The sequence below is a fragment of the Panthera uncia genome, chromosome E1, assembly GCF_023721935.1.
Source record: "Panthera uncia isolate 11264 chromosome E1, Puncia_PCG_1.0, whole genome shotgun sequence".
NCBI lineage: Eukaryota > Metazoa > Chordata > Mammalia > Carnivora > Felidae > Panthera > Panthera uncia.
Window position 1 is genome coordinate 44,747,607 of NC_064814.1, and position 12,476 is coordinate 44,760,082.

The 12,476-nt window shown below is 44.4% G+C and overlaps 1 protein-coding gene across 3 annotated transcripts in view; it reads right to left on the minus strand.

Annotated features, from left to right (window-relative positions):
* SMG6 (SMG6 nonsense mediated mRNA decay factor) overlaps nt 1–12,476 on the minus strand; it is a 227,433-nt gene that overhangs the window by 125,137 nt on the left and 89,820 nt on the right. For all 3 annotated transcript variants that reach the window (XM_049636759.1, XM_049636760.1, XM_049636761.1), the window contains one exon: nt 337–453. In XM_049636759.1, the coding sequence (XP_049492716.1) occupies nt 337–453 (117 nt within the window). The remainder of the gene's footprint in view (nt 1–336; nt 454–12,476) is intronic.

Here is a 12,476-nt window from a genome sequence, read left to right on the forward strand (position 1 = left end):
ACGAAAACATCAATTATGAACAAAAAAGGAAACGCTCTTTGCTGGTTTTCTAAAGCTGCAGGAACCCGCAGCAGCTTTTAGGTACAGTGAAAATCTTAACTACTAGAGAAAGGGGGGAGGGGATAGTTCCCCCAAGGACAGAGGGCCACAGAGGTACACAGAATGCAAAAGGAGGCAGGACTAGTTAGGTGAGCAGAAGGAAGGGGGGTACTGGGAGGAGGAAGAATGTCAAGTAGAGGGAGGAGACACTGGAAGGCAGCGTAGCATCCTGAACTTGTCTGGACAGGGCCCAGGCAGGGGAAAGACCATCAGTCAGGGGGCCCCTCATCTCCTTACCTTTGGCAGACTCCTTAAGTAAGCAGGTGCAGCGCCGCACCAGGAGAGAAAACATGGCCAGGCCCAGCGCTGCCGCTTGCTCCTGGATCACAGAGCGACACTCCTCCGAGAAGCAGTCTGAGGAGAGGCAAATGACACTCCATCAGTGCCCTGGGGGCCAAGGGCTACTCTTCCCTACCTCACTAGGTGCACATACTCGGTCAGGTCACTCGGCTCCCTTTCCTCATCTGAGACTGGGGCCAGCAATATTTCCTCCCTCAAAGGATAGCTATAAGGCTAAATAAAATCATGAAGCACTTACCGCGATGGCTGGTGTATGGGTAAGCGCTTGATAACCTTATTATAGGGACCCCCTGTGCAAATTCTGCATCACTTCCCCAAGACCAGGGGCCCCAGGGTGGACAGTCCAAGCCAGAGCTGCAGGTCACTGTACTTAGTAGCCTACTAATAATGTGAAGCTATAGTAACAAGAAGTCATATTTAATTAACTCAGTCTCTCTAATGTATAGATAGCAGGAGTACAAACATCAATTAAGAGAAGAAAAATACGAATTTAAATTATCTTCTTGAATCACCAACTTTGGTTCCATCCTTACCTCCTGTTAATCCTCCACTTACAAATAACCTATTTTCACTGAATGAGCTCATTTTACATAGGAAAATGGGCATATAATAAGCACTCAGCCAGAAGTACTTTCTTTTTTCTTTCACAAATTCTTTCCCCTAGGGCTAAAAAATAAATCCGGCTCCCAATACCAGCACCTTCTGCCCCTCACTTTCTCAGCCTGGTTAACTTCCTTCTAGCTGCAGGTCTCAGTGAAAGGAGCCACCTTCACGGTGGCTAGAGCCATTCTTTGGCAGAGGCGACAGACACACTCTCAAACCGTTGTCTGTACCTCCTGCTTGTCAGTGGACTGCCCTGATAGCCACTTCACCCAGACCTGAAAGGAATCGGAGACAAACAGAAGGCAAAAGTCCAACCTGCAGCCTCAGAGGAAGAGACACCGAATACACGCACGAGATGAAATCGGGCGCCCGGTCACTTGCTCTGGCAGCAACTAATCTGTTAATTCCCTCTGTAATACATGAGAACTCTCTGAATCTCCAAGTGTTAAAAGGATAATTAGCCACATGTTTGATCTCTGTGCCTGCCTGCATTTTAACCTCAGTAGCCAGAGGAAAGCCCTCTTGACTTTCTCCTCATTGACACTAGTCTTGTCAATGGGGCCTAATTGAAGTCTTTACTCCAGGAGATGCTACACAACCACAGTTATTCCAAAACCGCCCTAGCCACAGGAGCAAACATGATTGGAGTATACAAAGCCAGCCCCAAACCACTTTAGAGAACCCTGGGAGTGAGAAGGAACAGGCTGCTGCTCAGAAGATCCCAACATATGAATAGCATCAGTGTAGCAAAGTATTCATCTATTGTGGCTTTCCTGCCATCCCTCCAGATGCCCACTGGTCCCAAATGTCACCCTCTAACTTTCCAACCCAACTGCGGCAGGCAGTAAGGAAGTGGTAAGAGTCCACGCGATTAGAATAGGTCACCACTCTGATTCTTCTTCTGGTAAGACCCCAAACCTCTGCTAGAGAGACCAAGATGCAAGCATCCAACAACCAAGGGGAGAGAGTGTAGAAATCAGGGAAGGGGAAGATGTGCAAGCCATCCTAAAAAAACCTTGCCAACTTCTCCCCTCCACCCCTAACCAGGGGCAGCAGCACTGTCTGTACGGCCCCAGCTGAGCCTAAGCGCTTGCCAGGCACTGCCAGCAGCCTGCCTCTAATTAGCAATGAGGCCGGCCCAGACTGGGGCAGTAAGTACAGAACAGAGGAAGCTAGAACAGGAGAAGGGGAGGCCACATCTTGGTAGCTGACATTAGTGTCCCCTTATCAACTGGGCATCTTAGGCAGAAGTTACCTGCACACAGAAGGTCCTTAAAAGGCATGAAAGGGGGTGTCTTAGCTCAAAGAGACTAGCATTTTGAGAAGCCCAAGACTACAATAAGATACTCTCATTAGCCCGGATAAGGTTAAGATGGGCAAAGGGAGATTACTTTCACCAAGCCCATTCCTATTTTTATGACAAATGGCAATCTCAGGCTAGGCTATTTCTCGAGCGAAAGTTTGGACTAGGGCTCAAAGGGGGAGAACAAACTGCTTAAAAACAATGACATTTGTGGCCTCTGGGGAGTCCAGGTTGGCTCCCTTTTTAAGCCTCCTGCAATAAGGTCTGGGGACCATGCAGGGTAGCAACAACGGGAGCGTCTTTGCTGTGAGTGCAGAAGGGCTCAACTACCTCTCAGAGCAGCAGCTGAAAAGGCAGCTCCATGAATGCTCTGTTCTTAACCATGGTTATGGCACCTTAAGCCTTTACCTCTTCCCGCCTCTCCATAAAGGGCCTGTCAGTACTTCCTGCAGTGGTCTGGAAGTTACAAACCAGGAAGCTGTTCTGCTCTGATCAGGCAGGTGGTGATATCACAGCTCTATGGGGGTCAGAATGCCTAGGTCTCAGTCAGTCTTCTGGCCACGTCACAGAGAGCACTTTTTGGAAGGCCTGTCCTCCTCCACGGCTCCATGGTACCACAAGCACACACTGAGCATCTATGGTGAGCTTTACCCTGTGCTGTGTATTGTGGAGAACACAGCCACAAATAAAACACAGTCCCTGCAACCTTAGGATCTTTCAGTTGGGTGGGGAAAAAAATTGCTATTTACCTAAGTAACCATGGCAATGCAGACCCAGTGCCTCCAGTGAGAAATACATTGAGTGTTATGGCATCTTCGGAGATACTCTTTGCTTTACTTAGGCTTTTGCAGGCTAGAAGCCCTAAGATGCCACTCCTTGAGAAGTACTGATTCTCATACAACTGAGTAGGGAAAACAGCAGCCAGATTCCCAGAGCCCACCAATCTGGGGCTAGAGCTAGGGAACTGGCCCGAGGCTTGACAGATACCCACACACATCCCCAGAGTTGGGCTGGGCCAGACCGACAAATGATGTGGGGTGGGGAAGGAAAGAGCATTGTTTGCCTTGGTATTTGCCTGGGTTCCTCTGGCTCGGTGTCAGGTAGCAGGAGGCTGACATGAGCTGAGGAACTCATTAACACTGTGAAACAGCCTTTCCCCTTCTTTCCAAAAGCAGGCTTGCTCAAGGGTTTAGGGGGATGGTTTTGGCTACGCGCAAGTCAGACAGAAATGTTTCTTACCAAGAAAGTCACCTGAGGTCTGAACTTGATTCTGCCCCTTCTTCCCACATGCTCTTGGACGGGCAGGTGACCACAGCTCCCACTATTCCTGTGCCCAAATACCTGCTCAGGCAGAAACAGTCTTCTCACTCCTGTGTAACAGGGAGACTTTCTCATTTTTCTCAGAACATATTCATGGAAAACATAAACCAACTGTCGTCAAAGTTGTATGAAATCAGGAAATGGAGCGGCCGGGAGAAGGCTGCCATGTGGCCGGATGTTATGTATTTCTAATTAGTGCTATACATCTTTCAACAGCAAGTGTCCTTCTGCTGGGAAACACAACACACTGCCCTTGTTATTGTAACTGTCAGAGAAGTGCTTAAACAGATAATCTCCAGGAAAAGTGATAAACACGTCCCCTCTCCCACCAGTGTGTGCGCGACGGTGCTGCCAAAGCAAAGCTGTGCTTGACGGCTCCAGGATGGCAAAGCATCCTCCTGCAGGAAATGGGAATGAGGCAGGAGGAGGGGGAGAGGGGAGGGGAGTGGGGGAGAGGCAGGCCCACCTGCCGGGACCCTCTACGCCCAGCCAAGGGACAGTGGTTCAGAACCATCACTTCTGATCAACTCCTAGGTCAGGGAGAGATCTGGAGGAAACTAGTACCGGGAGGGATGAGGTTTGGCTGGTCACAGAAAAATCCGGCAGCACTGAGACAAGCAGAGTTTCCCTGATGCGCACAGCCAGCTTCCTGGCAAGACGATGAGAAGAGCGCTGACGGGGAGGCACAGGACGGATGACACAGAGCTCTGGTACCCTGAGAGCAACGGACGGATTCAGCAGGCACTGGGGTCCACTAGCCGTTTCGGGAGGGAGAACCAACTATTTGCTCGGCTGCTTCACTAATAGCTGGAGAAAAATTCAGGCAAGACCACTTATTCACGGACTCCCTCCCCACCGGCTCCTCCCAAAGACAGGAAATGAATGGTCAGTCACCTCCAAACTAACACCACCTGGAGGCGATTTGCTGGCTCTTATCTTTCAGACATAAGGCTGCTTTTCTCATGAGTCAGTCACCAGTCAGACACAGGGCTGGCACAGTTCCTGAGCAGCCCACCAAAACCTCCTAGTGTACAGGAAGTGGGCAGTGAGAGCATCTTGCGACTGCTGCTGTTTGGGCTACAGAGTTCCCTGTGGCAGTTGCTGACTGGAGGGGGGGGGGGTTGGAGGGGTGTGTGTGGAAGAGGCAGCCATTGTAGAGAAACCAGATAAAATCTCAGAGCAAAAGCAGAGATGTCCATGCCATCAGGGCATCACTTCATTCCCTGAGAAATAAAATGAATGAATCAGAAAAGTCAGGCACTAATACACCCAAGCAAATTATTCAAGCATAATGGCAGAACAGTTAGGCTGACTGAAGGCCGGTCATGAATGACATATCCCCAAACAGGGTAGAGCTGTGAAAAGACAGAGGAACGTGGAAGCCAGTGTTTCCTCCCCAAGAGCCCCTCCTGTCATGCCCGCTACTCTTTCCGGATTTTCTAGGATTGTAAAACTCTGTAAAACTTCTTTTAGTGGGTACTTATGAGGGCAAAGGAAATCCAAACCTCTTAACAAAGTGACCTCTCCCACTGGTTCCAAAGTTATTTATTCATCCCAGCGGTGGAAGATACAAAGGAAAATAGGATCCATCCGTAAGAAGATGATAATCTAACGAGGAAGACAGGAAGAATACACAGACCCAAATAACTATAATTCAAGGAAGATGGAAGTAAGATGCTTTCTTTGACCAGAGGGAGAGAAAATCACTTCCAGCTAGAATATATCAGAAAAGGTTTCATGGAAGAGAGCACTTCTGAGCAAGGCTGCAAAAAATGAACAAAGATGGAATTGGGGGATGAAGGAGAGATGGGAGTGTTGCGAAGGAGGCGTGCAGATAGGGGCACATCAGGCAGACTCCCACAAGGCAAGCAAAGCAATGCACTAGGGGACCACACTTTGTGACAGGGACCACAAAGCAGAGGGTCTGAGATGCCACAGCAAGGAACACAGACCTGATTTGGCAGGCAGTGAGAAGAGCACTCACTCAAGGTTTCTTTCATTCTTTTTAATTTTTTTAACGTTTATTTATTATTAAGGGACAGAGAGACACAGAGTGTGAGCATGGGAGGGGCAGAGAGAGAGAGACACACAGAATCTGAAGCAGGCTCCAGGCTCTGAGCTGTCAGCACAGAGCCCGACGCAGGACTCGAACTCACAAACTGAGAGATCATGACCTGAGCCGAAGTCGGTCGCTTAACCAACTGAGCCACCCAGGCACCCCTAGCACTCGCTCATGGTTTCTGAATGAAGCACGGGTGAGTGTTTCATGAAGGATAATCTAGTTAAAACATTTAGGACAGATTCGGGTAGCTGGAAAAATAGAACAGGAAGGGAGACTGGCTGGGAAGCCAACAGAGCATGAACTTGTTTGAACTGAGAGAAATTCTATGTAGTGCACTACGTAAACTTTTTAATGCCAAGTAAACGTAACATCTTTCTTATAGGAGCTAGAAGAGGGAATGGACAGGAGTGCACGGATATGAGAAATGCTGCAGAAAGAAAATCAAAAGAAGGTGGAGATGATGTGTGGGAGGGAAGGGATTCACTGAACAGGCCAAGGACTCTCTCTCACTAATAATCTCGGCAGATTCCAGAGGATCCTGGGGCCTCAAAAAGAGTAACACCTACCAAAGGAGACCCAGGAAAGGGGCAGCAGTTCGGGATTGCAGAACACCTGGAGGGACTGAGGTCTGCATCAAGGAGTCCCCAAGCTCCTGCCCACTTGGCTCTCAGCCAGTTCTGTCTTTCCAGAACAAAGACACTTCAGGGGGTCAGAAATACTTGAGGAAGACCTTGCAAAAGGAGGCCTGGGAAGTCTGAACTGGCTCTCCCTGTGGAAGCCATTAGATATTCAGCACTTCATTTGTTTCCAATTCTTGTATGAGTGCAGCTCCAGGCTGTGGGGTGAGAGGCTCCTCTCTGACGTAATCAGGAAGCAGCTGCAAAATTAAGGAATCCCTCATGACATCATAAAAAGGGTCGATGGTTTACTGGGGAAAGTATAAAAATTAATTACATATTCCCACATGAATCCCTTCCCCTAAATCTGTACACACCCCCTCCCACCCCCACACTCTCTCATCAACAACATCCCAAAGCTACCTCACTGAACAGGGTACAAAAGAGCAAACAAAACCCAGGAAGACAAAGTTTTCTGATGCACCCACTGTCTGCCCCATACATTTTGAACTCACAAGTGATACCCTGTCCTGGAATTTTTATACACACAGCATGCTTCCTCAACAAAATTATAAGCCCCTTGAGGACAAGAGCTATGTCAAGACTTCACATCCTTGAAAATTAGCACCATGAAGGGTTTAAGACTGTTCACAACAGTAGGTACACTTTGCCTCTCATTTGTGAATCCTAACCATAAACTACACGATTCCACTGTAGCCTGAACAAAGTTATATTGAGACCGGTGCGCGCGCGCGCGCGCGCACACACACACACACACACACACACACACAAAATCTCAAAGCTTTACAAAAGATTTGCACAGGAGGTATTATTTTCCCTCTGACAATTGAAGAAACAGAGTCAGAGAAGTTAAATGACTTGCCCAAAGTCACAAAAAGCCAGTAGTGTCAGAAGTGGGACTTAAATTGGAGTCTGTCTGCTTTTGTACTCACACTGTTTCCATACCTGGTTTTCACAATGCCTGTGATTCAAGCTACGAGTTTCAACTCTTCCTCTCCCCTTTCTATGAATGTGAAAACCTCAGAGTACTCCGTAAGTTCTGCACAAAAAGCTCTGAGATAACAACTATGTGGAATAAAATAAAATACACTATCCCACTTATAATAACACCAAAGGACACAAAATACTTAAATATAAAATATTAGATATTTTAAATATTAAATTTAACAAAATATATACAGGATCTCTTTTGCTGAAAATTACAAAAAAAATGAAAGAATCACAGAAGATCTAAATAACTGGAGAGATTTACCACGTTCATAAATTGGAAGACTCAACATTGCAGAGATGTCAAATCTCCCCACACAGATCTACAGATTTAATGCAACTACAATCAAAATCTCAGCAAAGTTTTGGGGCGCCTGGGTGGCTCAGTCAGTTAAGCGTCCGACTTCAGCTCAGGTCACGATCTCGTGGTCCGTGAGTTTGAGCCCCGCGTCGGGCTCTGGGCTGATGGCTCAGAGCCTGGAGCCTGCTTCCGATTCTGTGTCTCCCTCTCTCTCTGCCCCTCCTCCACTCATGCTCTGTCTCTCTATGTCTCAAAAATTAATAAAAACGTTAAAAAAAATTAAAAAAAAATCTCAGCAAAGTTTCTTATAGACAAAGACAACCTTATTCTAAAATTTATATGGAAAAGCAAAGGACTTAGGATAGCTAAAGAACAAAATGGGAGGAATCATCTTGCCAATGTAAAGTCAAAGAAGGTTAGCCTTTGCAACAAATGGCGCTAGACCAATTAGACATCCACAGGCCCAAAACTGAACCCTGACCTAAGTCCCACACCTAATACAAAAAAATAACTGAAAATGGATCAAAGACTTAGACTTAAACATAAGACCATAAAACTTGTAGAAAAAATTGAAGAAAATCTTCAGGACCTAGGACTAAGTGAAGAATTCTTGGACCTAATGCCAAAAGCACAATCTATAAAAAGAAAATTGATATACTGAACCTCATAAAAATTAAACACCTTTGTTCTGCAAAAAAACTGTAAGAGGATGAAAAGGCTGGTTACAGACTGAGAAAATATATTTGCAAACTATGTATCATACAAAGGGCTGGTATCTAGATTATATAAAGAACTCTCAAAACTCAACAGTAAGAAAACAAACAATCTAATTAGAAAATGGACAAAACACATGAGCAGACATTTCACCAAAAAAGGGGATACAGATGAAATATAAGCACATGAAAAGATATTTAATATCATTAGCCATTAGGAAAATGAAACATAAAACTACAATGAGACATCACTAAACATCGATCAGAATGGCTAAAATAAAAAAATAGTAACAACACCAAAAAGCTGGTGAGGATGTGGAGGAATTGGGATCACACATTCCTAGCTGACTGGAATGTAAAAATGGTACAGCCATTCTGGAAAATAGTTTGGCAGTTTCTTCTGAAACTAAAAATGTACTTATGATATGATCCAGCAATTATCTTGGGCATTTATCACAGAGAAATGAAAACTTATGTTTGCACAAAAATCTGTACACAAATGTCCAGAGCAGCTTTATTCATAACAGCCTAAATCTGGAAACAGCCCAAATGTCCTTCAATGGATGAACAGTTAAACAGGCTGTGGAACATCCATAGCACAGAATACTACTCAGCCATAAAAAGAAAAGTGATGCACACAATAACTTAGATAGACCATCAGGGAATTATGTGGAGTGAAAAAAGCCAATTTCAAAAGGTTACATACGGCATGATCCTATTTATAGAATATTCTTGGAATAATGTAATTATAGAGATGGGAAAACAGGGGTTAAAATCTGGGGATGGAAGGGGACAGAAGTGTTTCTAAAGAAGTAGCCTGAGGGAGCTGTGCAGTGATGGAACAGTTCTGCACCTTGATTGTATAGCAGGTACATGAAGCTACTTGTGTGATAAAATTGCACAGAACTATACATACACACAATCACAAATGTATAGCTGGTGAATGTGTAATTGTATAAATGTAGAACTGGTGAAATCTGAGTCTGTGGATTGTACCAATGTCAATTTCATGGCATTAACATTGCACTACAGTTCTACAAGATGCTAACATTAGGGAAGGAGGGATGAAGGGTGCACAGGACCTCTCTGCACATTTTTTTTTTTTTACAATTTCCTGTAAGTCTATACTTATTTCAAACTATGCACTGTAAAACAAGTAAACAAAACCCCAAGATCTAACCTAGGATTCCAGAAACATTTCTCTTTTACAGAGAACATGGCTGCTTAGCCATTTTGGGGACATTTTCCCAAACAGCTGATTACTCTGTGCAGATGCTGCAGTCCCTCGTTCTCATCTTGTGCTGCCTGGCCTGAGCTACTGGAGGCTACTGTGGCTTCTTATCTGGACGGAGCAAGAAATTGCCAGGGGCAACCAAAAAGAAAATAAGAAAAAAGAAGGGAAAGTTCACTGAAGACAGAACTTCTGTCTAAGGAATAAGGAGTAAAGCAAGAGAACTTCATTTTCAAGGCTATGACTCATCGGATCAGTAAAATCCATGTCAAGCAGCACAAAGTGAAGGTGATGAGAAAGCGAAGAAAGATGACAAGAAGAACAAATTGCAGAAGCTAAATGAGCTGTTTAAACATGTTCTTGCTGCTCAAAAAATAAGGAAAGGTATAAATCTCAATCAGTGGTATGTGCAATCTTCAAAGAAGGACAGTAGGAGGGAAAAGTTACTTAAAACGTGTTGCTTGGCACTGTTTTCTTCATAAATGAAGCTGCTTGTGCATTTTCAGTGTGCAATGCTCTGGACCATCAAACAGACGGAAGTTTACTTTTAATTGGCAGTTATCAGCTTCAATACCATGATAAACTGTCTTTGTGAATCAATCTGTAGACCAAACCTTAAAAAAAAACTTCATCAAAACACACACACACTTGTCTTCAAAAGACAAAAATGAAGACAGAAGCCACAGAGAGAATTTTCTCACTGGGAGAAAATATTTGCAAAACACATACCTGACAAAAGGACTCATATCTAGAAAATATAAAGGACTCTTTCAACTTAATAGTAAACAAAAAAAAAAGAACAAAGATCTATGGATGGCAAATAAGTGCATGCTCAACATCTTTTTATGATAAAATGCTCAAAGTTATTATCTTTATGGAAATCAAAACCACAAATACTCTATACCCACCAGGATGCTGCAACAAAAAGAAAATAAACAAGTGTTGGTGAGGCCATGGAGAAACTGGAACTCTCATGCACTGCTTTGGGAACATAAAATGATTATAACCGCTTTGGCAAACAGCTGGGGAGTTTCTTAAGAAGTTAAAACAGGGGCATCTGGGGCACCCTGGCTCAGTTGGTTAAATCTCTGACTTCAGCTCAGGTCATGATCTCACAGTCTGTGGGTTAGAGCCCCGCGTTGGGCTCTGTGCTGACAGCTCATAGCCTGGAGCCTGCTTTGGAATCTGTCTTCCTCTCTCACTGCCCACCCCACCCCTTGCACTCTGTCTCTCAAAAATAAATGAACATTAAAAAAAAATTTTTTTTAGGGCCGCCTGGGTGGCTCAGTTGGTTAGGTGACCGACTTCGGCTCAGGTCATGATCTCACAGTTCGTGAGTTCGAGTCCCACGTGGGGCTCTGTGCTGACGGCCCAGAGCCTGGAGCCTACTTCAGATTCTGTGTCTCCCCTCTCTCTATCCCTCCCCTGCTCATGCTCTGTGTCTCTCTGTCTCTCAATAATAAATAAATGTTAAAAAAAATTAAAAAAAATTTTTTTAAACAGGGGCGCCTGGATGGCTCAGTTGGTTAAGCGTCCAACTCTTGATTTTCGCTCAGGTTATGATCTCGTAGTCCACAGTGGAGCCTGCTTGGGATTCTCTCTCTCAACTTCTCTCTTTCTTTCACTCTCAAAAAAAAAAAAAGCATTTTTAAAGGTTTCGCACTCATGTACAAAATGACCTAGCTATACCACTCCTAGGAATTTATTTAAGGTAATGAAAGCATATGTCCACACAAAGATTTACACTTGAATGTCCACAGCAGTTTTATTCACAACAGCTAAAAACTGGAAAAAACAAACTGTGGTATATCCATACAATGGGAGACTACTAGCAACAAAAAGGAACAAACTCCTGAATCGTTCAGCAACATGGATAAATGTCAAAATGATCAATGTGGAGTAAAAAAAGACCAGCCAAACGACAGAGAGACAGAGAAAGAGAAAATACTGTCAAATTCTAGAAAATGCAAACTAATCTACAGTGACAGAAAGCAGATCAGTGGTTGCCTGGGGACTGGGAGGAAAGGTTAGAGAAGAATGGATTAGAAAAGGGGCACAAGGAAACTTCTGTGAGTGAAGGATATGTTCCCCATCTTGATTATGGTGATGGTTTCACAAATGCATACATATGTCAAAATCCATCAAATTGTACACTCTACTATATGTATAGTCTAAAATACATCAATTGGGTCTCAATAAAACTGTTAAAAAGACTTTTTTTTAAAAAACAGGGGAATCACATTAAAAGGCCATTAGTCTGACTCATCATTTTAAGACTAGGAATTCATAACTTAGAGGCTGATTTGATAAAGCTGGACATCTACTGAGTGCCTAATACATAATTTGACGCTCAGAAAAACCTTGCAAACTAGCACCAATATTCACAGATTACAGACAAGGAAACTAAGCCTCAGAGAGGATAAGTTAATTTTCTTCATCAAGGTCAAACAGCTGGTAAATGGCTGAGAAGCGAGTTCAGATCTTTGATCTGGATGATTCCAAAGCTCTTTATGCCATTACAATACAACTGCTACCTTCTGAAGGTGAGAAAATGATCTCCAGAAGTGCTGGGCCTTCTCCAGAAGACAGCTTGGCTTATCCTCCTCCTTTATATGGAGCTCTAGGGCCAGGAAATGTCCTGGGGGCTCTATCAAAACATCTTGGCAAGACAGACAGCAAACCATTTCTACTCTCTACAAGGAAAAATGAAAACAACTCCTAAATGAGTGCTTAGCTTTTTCCAGATTATACCCATGGATGGATGGATGGAAGGATGGGAAGGAAGGGCAGGGAAGGAGGGAGGGGGGAGAGGGAGGGAGAGAGAGAGAGAGAAGAAGGGAGGGTGAATGGGCAACCAGTGAAAACACACTCTGGCCATTTCCAATTTAGCTATGTCTCTGGATTGATATTTTTGTCACT